We start from the raw sequence: 16,519 nt of genomic DNA, 5'->3' as shown, positions 1-16,519 counted from the left end.
TTTCAGTCAATAATGAATCTGGATCCAGGTCCTTTAGATAGTGGCCAAAAAGTGAAATACTGTATTTTTGGAGGATTTTAGATTTTCAAAATTATTAAAATGTAACTTTGTCAGATTTCTATAAATGTGTCTTACATTCAAAAGTTGATGAAACGCCTTGCTATGAATGGCAATGGAAATATTTAACTTGTAATGAATCTATATGTATTTGCTTATGAAAAAACAAAAGCGAATGCTCAGGTTACCACCCCTTCTGTGGAGAGTTGTACTGCGCATGCTCAGTGTAGTAGCCGGTTATGGCGGCGGTGTGTGTTTGTCCATGAGGTGGGGGACGCCTGCTATTCTTGCGGTCTGTGACAGAGCTATCCGAGCGAACCGCTGCCATGGCTGGAGTGTTTGACATTGATTTGGATCAGCCGGAGGAAAATATCTCCGACGATGAGAATGAGGAGGTACTTTAATAGAAGATGTTGAACGTAACTGCGAGAGTTGTCACTGCAGAAACTCTTCACGTACAGTAGCTAGCGGTTAGCCTGGTAACGTTAGCCTGCCAGCCACCGCAGGCCTGCTCCTGCAGCCGGAGCTCTAAGGCCTTCTGAAACAGGGTTAGCGGAGGCTAATGCTAGCCCGACACCATTAGCCTGACAGCGATTATGACAGAGCTGTCACTTGTTTCGTTTTTTAATTTTACTAGTAGCGATAGCTAGTGATGAACTGCATGCATTGCCAACGCTGTCTCGTTTAAAACCCGTCGCTGTCATGTCGGACTTGTGCAAGCAGAGCCTTACTTGGCCAAAGGGTGCTGCAGTGATAAATGTGGCTCGGTGTGCAACAGTTTATTTTGGCAAGACTGTTACACAGTGTGAGTTTATGGACTATAAACTGGTACATGTGTTTCTGTTCACATACCGAGCCCAAAATGCAGCAGCACAACACTAGTACAGATAAACACTGTATACTCATTTAAAAATAGCAGTTACATCAAATTATATTAATGAAGTATTATTAAAGGATGTGTAAACACTGCTTCATGCAATTGGCAAACTAGAATCCTATTACAGCAAAATCACCTATTCTCACCTATTATATAACTAGTCAGCAACCATTGAAAATGAGGTAATGAGCAATGATCTGCACACACATATGTTCATTTGAGCTATTGTACAGTACTATATAATGTAAGTTGGGCTGCAACTAACGATTATTTATTAATTGATGTGACAGTGGTTTTCTTCATTAATCCATTAATAGTTTGGTCTGTAAAGTGACAGTAAATGATCAAACTAGAGAAGCTTGAACAAGAAAATGACCATTTGAAAAGCTTGATTCTATATTTAATTCCAATCATTATACCGTTTAACACTATTTATTTGTAAAGGATGACAAGTGTGATAAATGCTTTACTACCATAGTATTTAAACAGACATAAAATGTTTAAACACAAAATGAAAAGAATCTACGGAATGTCCTCATGAGGCTAATAAACTCCCACAGAGTTGTTTAATAAAAAAGGAAAATTTAAGTTATTTAATTTATAACTTAGTTTTTAAGTTTCTTTCTATAATTTTTTTTTTTCCAGCAGCTAGCAGTGCATGTGTTTATGTTGTCTTTTCTACTTTTCCATCCAGGTTCAAATCGGTGATATCATGGACCAGTGCAGTGGGTTTGAGTTGTAAGTATTCATTATATCCTTCTGCGCTTGTGTTCATGTATAATTACATTTTTTTGCAATAGAATCAGTAACTCGTTGCATGTTTCTCTGCAGCAACATGGACGACTGTGAGAAGATTGAGATATCGGAGGACAACGTCAATCAGGGGACAGAGAACATCAGACCGGAGTGCTTTGAGCTGCTGCGGGTGCTGGGGAAAGGTGGTTATGGAAAGGTACTTATGGCACCCAAGTAGCAGCAAGCCTTGGGAAGTAAACACAACAAGCACACACTCCTACTAATACACCCCTTTGAAATATTTTCTCTCCATAATTTGAAGATCTGAGTTATATTGACATGTAATTCTTTTAAGTGTTGATTTGATAATTTAAAACATGTTAATTTTTTCCCCTTCTGTGCAGGTTTTTCAAGTTAGAAAAGTTGTTGGAGCTGCAGCTGGCAAAATATTTGCCATGAAAGTTTTAAAAAAGGTATTTTTTCATGGTTAAATCACTTTAATTAGAGCAATCTACAGCTGCTCTCAGTTTGTATCCTATGAACATAATTGCTTGCTCGTCTTGTTCATTCAAGTAAACATTATGGTGCTTCCATCCTTTATCTTCTAAGCAGGTAGCCCATTAGATTCAGCTTGATATTTAGACAGCTTCTCCTTGATTGGCTAAAATGACCCCAGTGACACGTTAAAGACCTGCCAGATTTCAACCAGTCGTTTCAATCGTTCCGCTACAAAGTGGCAGGCAGCACAGCTTTGATGAAGGCCGGTAGTTTTGGGGCAGAACCCGGGGCCTGTATTTATGAAGCATCTCAGAGTACGAAAGCAGTCCTGACTTGTCCACAATTCTGTGAAACATATGCAGTCCTGCATTTAGGCTTTTCCAGGTTTCAGAAGGGGGCCGTAGAACTTCCCAAACCTGTTAGACCGGACCAATATGCAGCATGTGCTTCAGCAATGTAAACAATCTTAAACATTTGATACAGAATAACATAAACATTTTCAAAAAGATTTATTTGGAGTAAAATATTGAATTTATACAAAATAATTTCACTCTTAAAAAAAAACTAAATATTGCAATTTAAACTCTATTAAAAACAAGAAAATATAACAGCAATGATGTAAGACCTATTTCTATTATTCCACCTTGAAATGTAATTATGCATGTAAATTGTCAAATTTTTATGTTAAGATGAGTTTTTGGGATGGAAACTAGCTTATAGTAATACAAGTGACATAATGCTGAATACTGTAATTCAGTTTTCTGCTTTACAGTAATTCAGCGTGTTTTGATAGTGCTGATTGCATAATTTTTCATTTAAAAAAACAACTTTTTATACTCTTTATTGATCCACTATGAGGAAATTACAAATTACACTCTGTTGTTATTATAAGCTACACACAGGCCTGAACTAATAATAATCAGTCTCAACAAAAAGGGAAATGTCAACAAGCCACAGTCTCAGTCTGCCTGTTGGAGCTCCATCTTTTGTCGGAGTTCTGACACTCAAAGCGGGGACAACATTGCTGCTGACAGGCAGCTCTTTGGCTTTCTGACAGAAGTGCTTAGCAAACATAAACAGCACCAGGAGGTGAAGAGTGCAGAGAGCTGGAGGAAAAAGAAGGCCCGGTACTTATAAACCACAATAGTGCCCAGTCTGTTGACCTCATTATTATGCATAGAATATTAAAGCGTGGTTTTCATTGTAAAGCTTTCGTGTTGCATTTCTTTGAGCAAGTAATAATTTGGGACTGTCTTTGTCGCCTGTTGACAGGACAACTTTGTTGTTAGGAGCACTTCACATCTGAGTGGATCAACACATGCCCAGTGTTTCACCTCTATCTTTTTCTTGACTAATGTTGACATACTTCTTGGGGGTGGGGACGCCAGGCTATGATTGTACGGAATGCCAAGGACACGGCCCATACCAAGGCAGAGAGGAACATCCTAGAGGAGGTGAAGCATCCCTTCATTGTTGATCTCATCTACGCTTTCCAGACAGGAGGGAAGCTGTATCTCATCCTGGAATACCTGAGTGGTCAGTACAATAAATGTTGGGATGAATGTGGGTTGTCTGTGTGACGGCCATGTTAACAGCATAACAATGTGTTCACCTGTGCAGGAGGAGAACTGTTCATGCAACTGGAGAGGGAGGGCATCTTCATGGAAGACACAGCCTGGTGAGAATTTACTGTAAATAGTGATACGCAGACTTTCAGTATCATCTGTTATAAAATCACCATAGAAAACGTATGTAAAACTTGTATGTCCAGACAACTTAAACATAGTTTTATTTTTTTAAATCAGCACACAAGTTATATTAATCTACAGTTACAGGTTCACAGCCACACAAAACCGCTTTTCATATGTGTTTATAACTAACTGTAACTGCTTCCTCCTCAGTCAGCCCTGGCCAATGAAAAGAAATAAGAGGAGAAATTAGGTCAATTACAAAAGCTTGTCAGTCTTATTTGCTTTGGGTAACGGATGCTGATAGGCAGGCTCTCATTGGCTACCTGTTAACCAATCAGAGTCAAGCAGCTTAGCTCATTGAATATTAATGAGAACTGGCACAAATTGAGCTGAGTCTTCCTGCAGGCTTTCTAACCAAGACTTTTTTTTTTCCACAAAAACTGTAAGGGGTCCATGGTAAAATTTCAGGCATTACCACAAAGCAATGAAATATGTGTGGCAGGGCACCTTTTAACTATAGCAACCATTGTTAACCCCTCACAATGGGTTAAACAGACTACAAACATATTTTATTTTTTATGCACTATTTATTGGCATGAATTTTATTGTGTTCAGTAAAATGTTTTCTTTGTTTGTTTGTTTTCTCTCTCTAGCTTCTACCTGGCAGAGATCTCCATGGCTCTGGGCCACCTGCACCAGAAGGGCATCATCTACAGAGATCTAAAGCCTGAGAACATAATGCTTAACAACCAAGGTGGGTGTGGGTGGGTGGGGTATTTGACCTTGAAACATATGCACAACAAATATCATGACACATGAATAAAAATGTTGTTTTCCTCCCAGGCCATGTAAAGTTGACAGACTTTGGACTGTGTAAAGAGTCCATTCACGATGGCACAGTCACCCACACTTTCTGCGGTACCATCGAATACATGCAAGTTGTGCTCTCTCACTTTCCTCCTCACTCCTGCAGTCACGCTGGTGCTATCCCTTTGTTACACCTGCATAACAAAACGTGCAATTCCTCTCCTTCTTTAATGCTTACTGTTGTACTCATTAACAATAATTCATTGGTGAGAAATATACACTCGCATTGTTGCAGGGCCCCAGAGATCTTGATGAGAAGCGGACACAACAGAGCAGTGGACTGGTGGAGTCTGGGAGCTCTGATGTACGACATGCTCACAGGAGCGGTCAGTTAAACCTTTTTCAACATAATAAAAGGCTCTCCTTAGTGCACTTATATAAAATAGGAATCAGGATTTGGTAATGTTTGAATAACCTTTTCTCACTGCAGCCACCATTTACTGGTGAAAACCGAAAAAAGACCATTGACAAGATCCTGAAGTGTAAGCTCAGCCTCCCACCCTACCTCACACAAGAAGCAAGAGATCTCCTGAAACGGGTATCTCCTGTTTATTTAAAGCGCATACTGTGTGTTTATCCAAAGTAAGTGTGGAGTTGTTGTGTAAGTATTGCTTTGACGTTTTTATGCTGGTTGGACAGTTGCTGAAGAGAAATGCCTCGTCGCGGCTGGGAGCGGGAGCAGGAGATGCCACAGAGGTGCAGGTGAGAATAAATATGAACGGATATTTACATCAGTGCTGCTAAAATAACCGGGGGTACTACTGCATGACATAGATGGGCTAATTGATTTAAGTGTACCTTGGTTCCTGAAGCACCACTTTGCAAACCCAGAGACCCTAATAGGCCTATACTGAAAGAATCCTTCTCCCAGAAACCCTCTGTGGATATATTGGTACCAACACTCACATACATAGTTGCCGTGGTTGCACGAACTTAGTAGCTATGTTTTATGGGCCTCTGTTTGTATTTGATATCCCATAGGCTCATCCCTTCTTTAGACACATCAACTGGGAGGATTTGCTGGCCCGGAAAGTGGAGCCTCCCTTCAAACCTTTCCTGGTGAGTGTCAGAGGAGCAGGCCGCAAGGCGTTCTGACCTGGCTGCTGCTACTGGTGTGAGAGTGGGAAATTTGAGAACGTTAATGAAATTAGGTCTTTGTGAATTCCCAGCTAATGTTATTTGAGTAGCTTACTTTTTTTTTTTGTGAGATTGAGATTTCGGCTACATGTCCAAAATAAACCAACTGAACAAGTTTTGGTAATTAAACCCAGCTCTTCTCTTGTTTCAGACCTACATGTTGATAGTTGACACATCTACTCATGTTGCCGCACCTGTGTTTGTCTTCCCTTCTATCTGAGCAGCAGTCCGCTGAAGACGTGAGTCAGTTTGACTCGAAATTCACCAGTCAGACACCAGTCGACAGCCCTGATGACTCAACCCTCAGTGAGAGTGCCAATCAGGCCTTTCTGGTAACTTCTCTAACGACATTGCCCCATTTTTTGTTTGTTTTGTAATCTCTTGATCACAAACGAAAGACTGCAAACAGCATTTTGTCCATAAAGATCTTTAATCCATTAATATTAGTTTGTATCGTACTATATTCAATTTAAAAGATTTAAAACATTGTTGCAGTATAAATAACAAGAAACCAAATCATTCAGGTGGAGCCTGGACATTTAAAGTCACCGCAGTGCTGACTTCCACAGCTCAAACTGCTGCTTCTGACTGAGTAAAAAAGAATGTCTTCCTGGCCCTCGGATGTGACTGTGCACCAACTGTATCTGCTGTGTTTTGGTTTCTGTAGGGTTTCACATACGTCGCTCCGTCAGTCCTGGAAAACATCAAAGAAAAGTTCTCTTTTGAGCCAAAAATCCGCTCACCTCGACGGATCATAGGCAGCCCAAGAACACCTCTCAGGTATGTGTCTGCAGCAGAGTTAGCTAATGAGCTAGGCAGGTTATCACGAATGGCCTAATATTATTAATACTACAGTACAACACAATATGATACAAATCAAATAAATAAATACAGTTGACATCCTTGACTGCTAAACTCCATATTCCCCCAGTGGGTCTAATGGGTGGTATTCCTGATATTTCCCATAAAGAAGCCTTGCCTGACTTTCTTGCATTCAATTTTTGTTACGCATTTAAACATTTTCCCGTTTCCTTCCCAATTATACATGTGAAAGATGTAGTTAAAACATTTTTTTTTTTTTTAAATCTGGCAATTTCCCTTCTCCTTTTAGCCCAGTCAAATTCTCAGGGTCGGAGTGCTGGGCCCGGAGCCCCCTTCTCCCCGGTGGAGGGCCAAGTGTCCTCCAGTCTCCTCAGGACCAGGCCATGGAGCTGTCCACCCCAGAGCAGATGGACGTCACAACAAGCTCTGAAGCCTCGGCCCCTCTTCCCATCCGTCAGCCTGCCGGGGTCAACCTGGCTCAGATGAAGCAGCAAACCTATCCTGTGGCCAAGCGGCCAGAGCATTTACGTATGAACCTATGACCCAACGGGCCTCTTTAGGAAAGTTCTAGATTTTTTTTTTTGTGATATTTTTTAAGAAACAAGGCAAAACGATATGGATGCTAGAGACAATTAAAATCCAAAATTGCACATTCGCACACTCCATATACTGTCACAACATGGAGTTTATGTGTGGGTCTGGGTGTCCGGCTTGCTGCAGGTAAGTGCTCTCGATGACATCACCGCCTCACCACTTCTCCCCCGACACCTTTGGGTCTCATGACCGGTGTCTTCTGACCCTCCTTTTCTGAACCGGACTAGAAGGTCTGGAAACCCTTTGAGGAGCTACAGCTTTTTGTGCAACTTGGAAATCAAAGGTTATAATGAATCACACAGTATGCAAGCTATTTACTCTAAAATACAGTCTGCCTACAAGATGACGTCCAAAGTGCTTTGTGCTATATGAATGAATGCCAGTGAGAAAATTACTTCCATTGGGAGATTTTGACAGTTCTTCTTAAATACAAAATGCTTCCTGGCTATGAATGAAATGATATTAATTAGGTTTATTATTGAAAAAGATCAAAGAAATTATTGTGAGCAGTGGACAAGCAGAGGTTCTGGTATTGATGAATATAGCTTTGTCTTACAATGTTGGATGCAAAAATGGATATGTTACCTGCTATACATCAATGATGAATCAGAGAGCCTAAATTAAACAGGAAAAAAACCATTTTGACTTTTTACATTCTTTTAGTTAGACTGGTTGATTTGATGAGGGAACCATACTTTAATTGTCTGCTCTACAGGCATACTACACTGTGGGATGTACTGTATTACTGTATTAGTTGACGCAACACTATAGATAATTAGACTTTATCACCATGACTTCCCAAAATTTCAAACTGAACAAGGTGGTGCTTTGTGCGAATGCCACTCTGGCCACCCAGAGGACGGAAGGTCACATCCCTGGAGTGAACTCCTACTGGAGGCTGTGGCACCAGTTGATCTGGACATCGTCTGCAGTTGTGGGATTTAATGCTCAAAAACAAAAATCAGCGCAACATTTACAGCCTCTTGCATCAGCGTCCACTTGTTTAGGAAGGACTGAAAAGCAAGGAAAATAATAAAATGAAGGGAACAAAACTAATACAGAATGCAAAGTGTCTTTTGTGTATGCCGAGAATCATCTATATTCAAAGTTTCAGATAAAACATCTAGAGACCTTAAGGTGAATTTGTTTTTAAATTATTTATTTCAAATCTCATTAACATTGCATCCTGTAAGTGTCAAAGTTGTCTGCTGCTAGCATATTTAAATTTCTCACGATACTGTCACCCTGTGCTATTCTTTTCTTTTATATGATTGGGGATTTGGATTTGAACAAAAATTGTGCAAAGTAAAAAAAAAAAAAAAACTACAAAAAAAAATTCTGCTGCTGACATTCTGAAATACTAGTATGTTACCACAACCTAAAAGCCAATTTAGCAGAGTAAAGTAAAAACCCTGCTCTAAAATATAAACACAAATGCATATACAGCTGAAATCAACAGTCACGTGGTCTGTTGGTCAAAGAAAATCTAAACAAACATGGGGCCCTGTTAATGACAAGAAAGCTCTCTGGAATAAGTATCAGATTACAGTGATATACTGGTACAAATACAAATGAAAGGCCCAGTAAACATCAAAGCAAAGTCCTGTAGTCTAAATGGAACTAAACCGATTCATTAATTCAGATAACTGCTACCATGGTAATATTGAAATGTTTGAGCTTTTACATGTGGTTCACGACATTGGTATAAGACCGAAACTATTACTACTAAATGCAAATTGAGTTAAAGAAATTAAGCTTTCATCCTTATATGAACCCTGATTGTGTATTTCAACATTTACATCTGACAGCAGTTGGACTTTCAATGCTGGCTTCAGAGAAAATACTGTGACATTCACTTTATGTACAATATGCATAAAAAAAGAGGATATCTGCTTCCCAAATTTCTAACTGAGGCTGGGATCTGGATTTTTTTTTTTGGAGGGAAAATAAATCCCTCTGTAATTACTGTCATACTTTTTAGGCTGTCCCACTCAGTTGGGATCCGCGGAAAGATTCTTGATCTACACTCCGAAACTTGACTTTAAAGATATTAAAATGTCTTCTTAGGACTGCTGTAAAACTGGAAATGCTGCGAGACCTACAAGGGCCTGATAGAAAAAAGAATGTGCTAATTATATTTTGAATTAGTTTAATTCTTTCAACTAAAAAATACCTCAGCAAAAACAATTTACCAATATTGATAACAAAGAGGTTTAAACAATTTAAAGCTGCACCGTCCAATATTGCTATTAAAGATTTAAATTGGTCCTATATTGGGTAAAACTAATCAGATTTAAGGAACTTTAAAGAAAGAAAAAGATTACTTCTACAAAAAACTGTTCATATTTTAGACATCTCAGTTCATTTAACCATTGATCTTTGTAATGATAAAATAATTTATTAGGAATGTGTGCTCAGCATCATATTCTAAAGTATGTAAAAAAAAAAAAAAGTAGTCTTGTTTTGTGTAATCTATCAAACTACAGTATTACAGATTTACACAATGGATGTTCAGCAATTTAACAACCTCATCTTCAGATGACACTATTATTCCCTGCCTTGATAATTTTACTGAAACAAGGTTGGCTTTGAAAGACTTTGAAACACTTAACAAGGCACAAATCACATCAGAGGAAAAACATCTAATTAAATAATAAAAAATATTGGTTCAGATTTGAGTCAAACAGCAATGAAAGATAGTCTTTACACTGGGCTTAATTTACATGGATTAACCAGCATCAGGTCACTTCAGATGGTTTGGAGGAGTGCATGTGGATGTTTTGCCTGTCTTGTCCATTTGGTATCCTTTTAATATAAATTAAATGGTGACTTGCCAGGAAAGGTAAACAGGAATCTGAAGTGTGGAGTTTACTGATGTTACTTTACAAGATTTCTTTTAAGTAGAGAGGATCAAGTTATTTTTTTTCACATTTGGGGCAAAAGGCACAGAACAACTTCAATTGTACTTGTACACAGTTAACTAACTGGCTATCCAAGCAGGTAGCATCAAACTCAGAAAGTTATTTGAAAATATTCTGTCCCTGTGATCATTTGGTTAGGCTGTTCTGAGCAGCAGAAAGGTTTAAAAAAAAAAAAAAAAAAAAAAGGGTTCTTGCTAGTCTGACCTGTTGTTTTACTATTCAGAGCACTGTCACAGTTAGCACCTGTAACAATGTTTACCTTCAGAGAGACAACGGCGTCTTTCATCAGATGTATGTACTACAAGGTGACAGAGGTGAGAAAGTGTAAGAGTTTTCTGAACGCAGCTAGAGCAGGACCGGAGAGACTAAATTAGACAGATGAGAATGGAATGAAAGTGTCCACCATTCAGCAGCTTTCAGAGCAGAGTATGTGGAGGTCCAAGAAAATAAGAGTCTGTGGTACTGATGATCCAGTCATCACTGATTAGCTTTGCACCTCCATGCAGCGGGGCTCTGTTCCTGCAGCCGCCTCATCTTCTTCCCTAACCACACCCACCAGGCTAAACCAATCACAACACACACCACTGACTCCACGTAGTATCCGTCCAATGTAGTCACACAAAGGCCGCCCTCCTTAACGCACAGCTGGAGATGGGAACAGGGACAAAGGAATCAATTTACCAAGTCTAAGTAATTACTTAATATTTAATTACCCCCCCGCTTACTTACCCCGGCCTCGTCTGAAGAGCCACAACTCTGCCTGACAGCTCCCTGACACTCCTTTGAAGTCAGGGGGTCCACCATCCACAGAGCCACAGTGGAGGGCCAGTTTCCGCCAAGGTTACTGACTGTGTTCAGCAGGGTCATGTAGGTCCCGCCGATGAGGGGGTCACTCACTTTGGCATGGAAGGCCATGCAGGCCACGTACATACTGTACAACGCCACCTGAAGTAGCAACATGGGAAACGTTTGTTAGAGCTGATCATTTGTCACACTTCTCCGTCCCAAAATGTTATTCTTATCGCACCAATACAATCAATTATTCCTAAACCGAATAACTACATCTTTTTTAAAGTGTGTTTCATATCCTATTAAAAGACTAATTAACAGAGATGAAAATGTAATCTCCCTCACTCAAAAATGCCAGACATGTAAAAAAGAGAGAAAAGAGAGAGAACGGGGTAAAATATTTTCCCATCTCTGACATTTTAGATTTTCTTTTTGTTGCACAGTGACATCTGGGGGCAGAGACAGGAAATGAGACAAGGTATAGCAGCTGATGGGAACGTCATTAGTTTTGCGGGAATTCGGTCATGAACCAAAAGTACCAGACAAAGTTGAATTTTAGAATCTCAATTGATCCGAGTTTTAGCTCATTTCTATTATCCATCCTAAGCGCAGACTTGGACAAACTGTATAGTACCAATCTGTCACTGTCTGCACGTTGCTGAGATCCTGTCACCTGGATGATGGGGCTGGGCAAAAGGCAGTAAAGTGGAGAAAAATAAAGTGGAATAAAGAAATAAAAACCTGATGCAATGCGTAGCTAAGTAGCACAATGGCATAGTAGTAAACAGGGAACCCTCCTTCTTCTTTCACACTGGGGGTCCACCACACCAGCAGAGCGTACAGCAGGCCGATTAGCAACCTGCGAGCACAAAACAGCAACACTGTTGGTTTTTGGTTTATCGGATGTGTGTATGCATGGGTTTGTGTGCCTGTGTGAATGTGCTACAACCTAAATGGGAAGGCCTTGTAGAAGACATCTAGAGGTCTGGGCCCTGCTGTGTATTTACTGATGATCACAGGTAGTAGGATCTGCAGAGGCACCATTGGCACTGCCAGCAATGCCAGCTGCTCCTTGGGAACTCCAGCCTCCACCAGCTTCAGACCTGTGACTGCATCTGCTGCAGAGAAGCCAATCTGACACACAAAGAGATGACACATGAGAAATCTTTTATTCAAAGCTAACATGCAAAGCAACACCCTTAAAGTTATATTTCAAGGGTAAACCAAACAGTTATCAAGTTGTGGTCAAGTACTTTAGCAGTGAGAAGCAGGGCACAGAAGGTGAAGACCGTGGGCATCTTGATGATAGAGAACAGCAGCTTGTAGGTATCCATGACGCCCTCTGTCTCCTCGTGGACTCTCCTTTTTCCTTTGCCCTGCTCATTTTCCCTTTTAATGACGGCTACCAAAGTTGTGGACACCAGGAACACCACTCCCCAAAACAACAAGAAGTCTGCAGCAGGAGAACAGAAAACATTAGTGGAAAATACACTTTTTTCAACCCAAATTGCTCTGTTAAAGCTCTGTTAAAGTGTCACACAAATGACTAGTTTTCCGGTTAATCTATAGTTCAGGGACAGGTCATACCTGACAAGGTGACGATGCCTGTATCCTTGGGCACCACTCTGAGGTATTTGTTACAGAAGTCTGCAGACTCTAAAGCCAGAAAGAGTACATTCCCCAAGAAGTATCCAGCTGTCTGGCCCACAGAGTTGCATGTAGACGCATATCCCACATTCTCTCTGGATAACATCGTCAGAGCCCAACCGTCCACAGCTATGTCCTTTGAGGCAGAAAAAGGTACAGTCATTGGAGGACAGGAGAGAAACTATTTATTTGAATGTATTTATTGTCCGGAATTCTTTCCTCTTACCTGTGTGGCTGCCAGAAACTCAAGTATAAAGAAGACTGCAGTAAGTGTTACCACCTTCGGTCCTCCCTCACTCTGCAGCAGTGAATCGACTGTCCCAGAAAGGTAGAGCATGAAGAGGCCCAGCAGGAATTGTGTGGGAACCAGCCAGGACTTTCTACACAATCCGGTGTGACGTGGGGGTGGCATAGATATGATCGGGAAAAAGATCCACAGTGTTAGGAGAAAAGGGGCAGCAACAAACAATTATCCACACAGATTAAAAAATTAACATTAACAGTATACATGTGCCTTTCTTACCTTCTACCAAACCTGCTAAAGTAGAGCGCGTCCACCAGTGGCGCCCAAAGAAGCTTGAGACTGAATGGCCAGAAGACAAAGCTGAAGAAGGCTTGGTCTTTGTAGCTGACGCTCTTACTCTGTAAGATCAGAGGGATGCTACCAGCCAGTCCCAGAGGAATCCCTTGCAGCACGTACAGGAACAGAAGAAGCAACACGTTCCCCAACTCGCCGTGGATCCCAGGCCGGACTCTGTGCCTCCTGTCCTCAGAGTCCGACCCTCTGATAAGACCTTCTGCTTCCTCTTCTCCCTCTGGTTCAGAGGAGCTCTTCTCTTCTTTGTCCATGTACCTCATGTTTTCAGGTGGGTTGTTGGCACCCGCAATCTTCCTCTGCCGCCCGTTTGTGTGTGTCATCAAATCGGAGTGCTCCATGTTGGAGCAGTGGGCATCAAACCTGTCGTGCCCTTAGGAAATCTGCAGACAAAGATGAGAAAGAAGTACTGAAATAGCTTATCTGATTGCTTATTACTAACTGCGAGTCTCAGAAGCGACCATGGGTTTATTTTGGAAAGTTACAGACTGACGAGGCGGTTCATAACAAGAATAAAGGTACAATAAGCTACAAACAATGGAACACAGTGTGGTACAATACAATTGATTAGACAGGTTTGGGTATTGCTAGCATGCAACCAACTGGATGAGTGGACTTCATTCTGGGAACTACAAGCAGTAAAACATTGACTACACTTGATCAAATAGCAAATTGGTCAAGTGAGTTTCTGACTTAATGCTGACTAGCAGACTCATGGAATATAAACAGTACATGATATGAAAGGAATACATACAAGCGACACCTGTGAAAGTCAATTAAAACATTGTGGCAATCGGTCATGATTGGGGTAAAAGGTGATGGTGCCACTTCCGGGGTCTCACAAGAAAGAGCTAAGATTATGTGATCATCCTGTCTGTTATGGTCCAAGGGAAAGAGACAACCTGACTGTCCAGTGTGAAATAAGTCATAAACTAATGCATGTGTCCACACTCACTGCTTGACTCGCAATCAGTCTCTGACAGGATATGAGAAGACTTAAGAAGGACATGCGTGAGATGAAAAAGTTAAATGACACAAGCAGTAGCTAGATGATTCATGCATACCTGGTGATGATGACTGCATGCCAAATAAGAAAAACGGAACTCAAACAGCGGGATTACAGAGGGAATCAACGGAAAGTCGATTTTATTCTATGTTAATGTAATCGCAAATTGATGGCATCTTAAAGAAGGTAAGAAACACAGGAAAATTAGTACCGTTTGACTCAAAACAGATTACATCGGTGAACATCAACACGGAAGAACCAGGAAGTGCTACGTGTGCGACGTCTGAATGTGTCCGGCACCTTCAGATGACGTGTCCAAGCCCAACTGAAAGGAGTTCCGCTTCAGTGCAAACACAGGGGAAATAAAACAAATTCAATCTGAAGTGAATTTTTAAGCACAAAACATCAAATTCGAGTTTGAAATTACTTTAAAATTGTCCTCACAAAAATAGTGGACTGAATTTGGATTTGGATTTGGACTTAGGATTTGGTCCTCAGGTGTGCATGCACACATGCTCGCTCCTGCGCCTGACATGCACACATACATAATTGACTGCTTATGATCCTTTGGGCCATGCTTTGTAGAAGCTGTATTCTCAGAGGGAGGAAATATCCCACCAATAATGATATACCAGTACTAGAAAACACCCAATTAACTAGCACAATTAAAGCACAAATTAGTTGTGAAGCTTTACAATGCTATCCTTTCATTGTTATGTCATGTTACGTTCACATAGGCTACAGTTAAATAATTTTAAACACCAAGCAAACCAGTGAAAAAGAGATCTTGCAAGAAACCTTGCAAGTACTAGAGACAGACCAATAGTAATTTGATCTGTTAGCAAGTCTTTTCGACTGAAATTTACTATTAACCTGGTTGCATATTAAGCTGATGCCTAGTGTATGGCACTTTATAATAGGACTGGACAATATTGATTAATTCATTGTGAAGCCCTCGGCATTTAAGAAAGAAATGTGCTATATAAATAAAGTTTTTTTGTAGCCTATCACTGTTACCATGGATTGGTGTTTTTTTTTTTTTTATACATTACTTGTAGTAGTTGTACACAACTTTTTTTTCTAAATGAACACAAGAAGTCATATTTTTCCTGGAATTATATCAGATGTCTGAGGTTGTCAGCTAAGGATAACATGCAGTCAAATGTGATGGACATGACAGAAGCAATTTAACTGAGGATACCTAAACAGAAATTATATTTTACTGGAAAAAGTTTCGCTTTTGGTTAAAGTGATGTTTATTTTTTTCTATATAACCCAGGCATTGTTATAGCATGCTTTTGCATCTCTTGCTATTGATTAGTAATAATCAGCACACACATTTTTGATTCGGAGTAGTGAAGCACAAGGGTGACTTGTGACTTCAGGTGTTAGTTTGTAACTCAAAGGATCAAATGTTAGCCTAAGTGTAGGCTACGAAAAGGAAAAATGCGGTGAAATAAATTAAGAAGAAAGTAATGGATCTAAAATCCCTTTGGTAACCACGCAATCGTTGAACAGAAACCACACTGAAACATTCCCCTCCATCAGAAGGTCTTTTGTTAATAGTCATGATGCACCCATTACACCACATTTGAGTTAGACATAACGAATAGCGGCATGCTCTGCCTTGTGGTTGCTACAAATGCACGTGAAGCTGCTCATCCAACAGGATGGCATGTGACACCAAGCAAGCATATTTAGGTGGATCCGCGTGGGATAACAGAGCACTGTGAAGCTACAGTTTTAACCATGTGTAACATATAACAATACATCCTATTTGGTCACTATAGACCATATAGAACCATCCATGTTTAATGTCTGTTAAGGTTTCAGCAACTGGGCATCTTATCATTAAGGGCCCCTCAAAGCCCCATGTTTATTATGTCTCAGTTGGTTTGAGGTAATCTGATTAACTGTGAATTTGTTTGTGAATATGCACCAATAAAATCCCAATTAACGCTAATCACATGGACCTGCATTATCAATTGCCTTCCTGTCTTGTAGAGATGAATGTGTCATAAAATGCATGCTGATATTTCTAAAATATGACCAAGAACAGAGATTCAGTGGTGGATAAATCCAGCCGGGCTGCACTGTTTCACCAGTGAGTTACCGCAAACTGAAGAGGAAGCATAGGCCTACTGTTGCTATGGGTACGTTGATGTTCTTTGTGCACTGGTTTAGAGTAGTGGTTATAGTTTGACTTGTTTTAACAGACACCTACCAGCCAATAAGAAATTAGTATTACCCATAGCTATGTTGTAAAGTGTTTTTCATCACACT

General features: G+C 40.3%; 2 protein-coding genes across 3 annotated transcripts; one reads left to right on the top strand and one right to left on the bottom strand.

The window, feature by feature from the left end:
* The first annotated feature begins 243 nt into the window (after nucleotides 1–243).
* rps6kb1b (ribosomal protein S6 kinase b, polypeptide 1b) lies at nucleotides 244–8,228 on the top strand. Its single transcript, XM_034863302.1, has 15 exons — nucleotides 244–452; nucleotides 1,629–1,672; nucleotides 1,766–1,886; nucleotides 2,074–2,142; nucleotides 3,556–3,703; nucleotides 3,788–3,845; nucleotides 4,512–4,612; nucleotides 4,702–4,792; nucleotides 4,961–5,051; nucleotides 5,156–5,263; nucleotides 5,365–5,427; nucleotides 5,707–5,784; nucleotides 6,087–6,194; nucleotides 6,530–6,642; nucleotides 6,974–8,228. The coding sequence occupies exons 1-15, from the start codon at nucleotides 384–386 to the stop codon at nucleotides 7,224–7,226; spliced, it is 1,515 nt and encodes a 504-aa protein (XP_034719193.1). The 5' UTR covers nucleotides 244–383; the 3' UTR covers nucleotides 7,227–8,228.
* A 190-nt stretch (nucleotides 8,229–8,418) lies between these two features.
* Nucleotides 8,419–14,692, bottom strand: slc33a1 (solute carrier family 33 member 1). 2 transcript variants are annotated; one of them, XM_034863281.1, is made up of 9 exons: nucleotides 14,295–14,557; nucleotides 13,159–13,613; nucleotides 12,862–13,015; nucleotides 12,576–12,771; nucleotides 12,242–12,441; nucleotides 11,938–12,122; nucleotides 11,730–11,847; nucleotides 10,929–11,144; nucleotides 8,419–10,844 (listed from the first exon to the last, which is right to left on the bottom strand). In XM_034863281.1, exons 2-9 carry the CDS (start codon nucleotides 13,569–13,571, stop codon nucleotides 10,677–10,679), a joined length of 1,650 nt encoding a protein of 549 aa, XP_034719172.1. In that variant the 5' UTR covers nucleotides 13,572–13,613; nucleotides 14,295–14,557; the 3' UTR covers nucleotides 8,419–10,676. The 2 variants fall into 2 exon arrangements, with proteins under 2 accessions (XP_034719172.1, XP_034719179.1); XM_034863288.1 differs by having other exon boundaries at nucleotides 10,589–10,844; nucleotides 14,448–14,692.
* Between the last annotated feature and the right edge of the window lie 1,827 nt (nucleotides 14,693–16,519).

This window comes from Etheostoma cragini, chromosome 3 (genome assembly GCF_013103735.1).
Source record: "Etheostoma cragini isolate CJK2018 chromosome 3, CSU_Ecrag_1.0, whole genome shotgun sequence".
NCBI classification, from domain to species: domain Eukaryota; kingdom Metazoa; phylum Chordata; class Actinopteri; order Perciformes; family Percidae; genus Etheostoma; species Etheostoma cragini.
The sequence above is the reverse complement of the archived record's forward strand: the minus strand, read 5'-3'. Positions and strand labels throughout refer to the sequence as shown.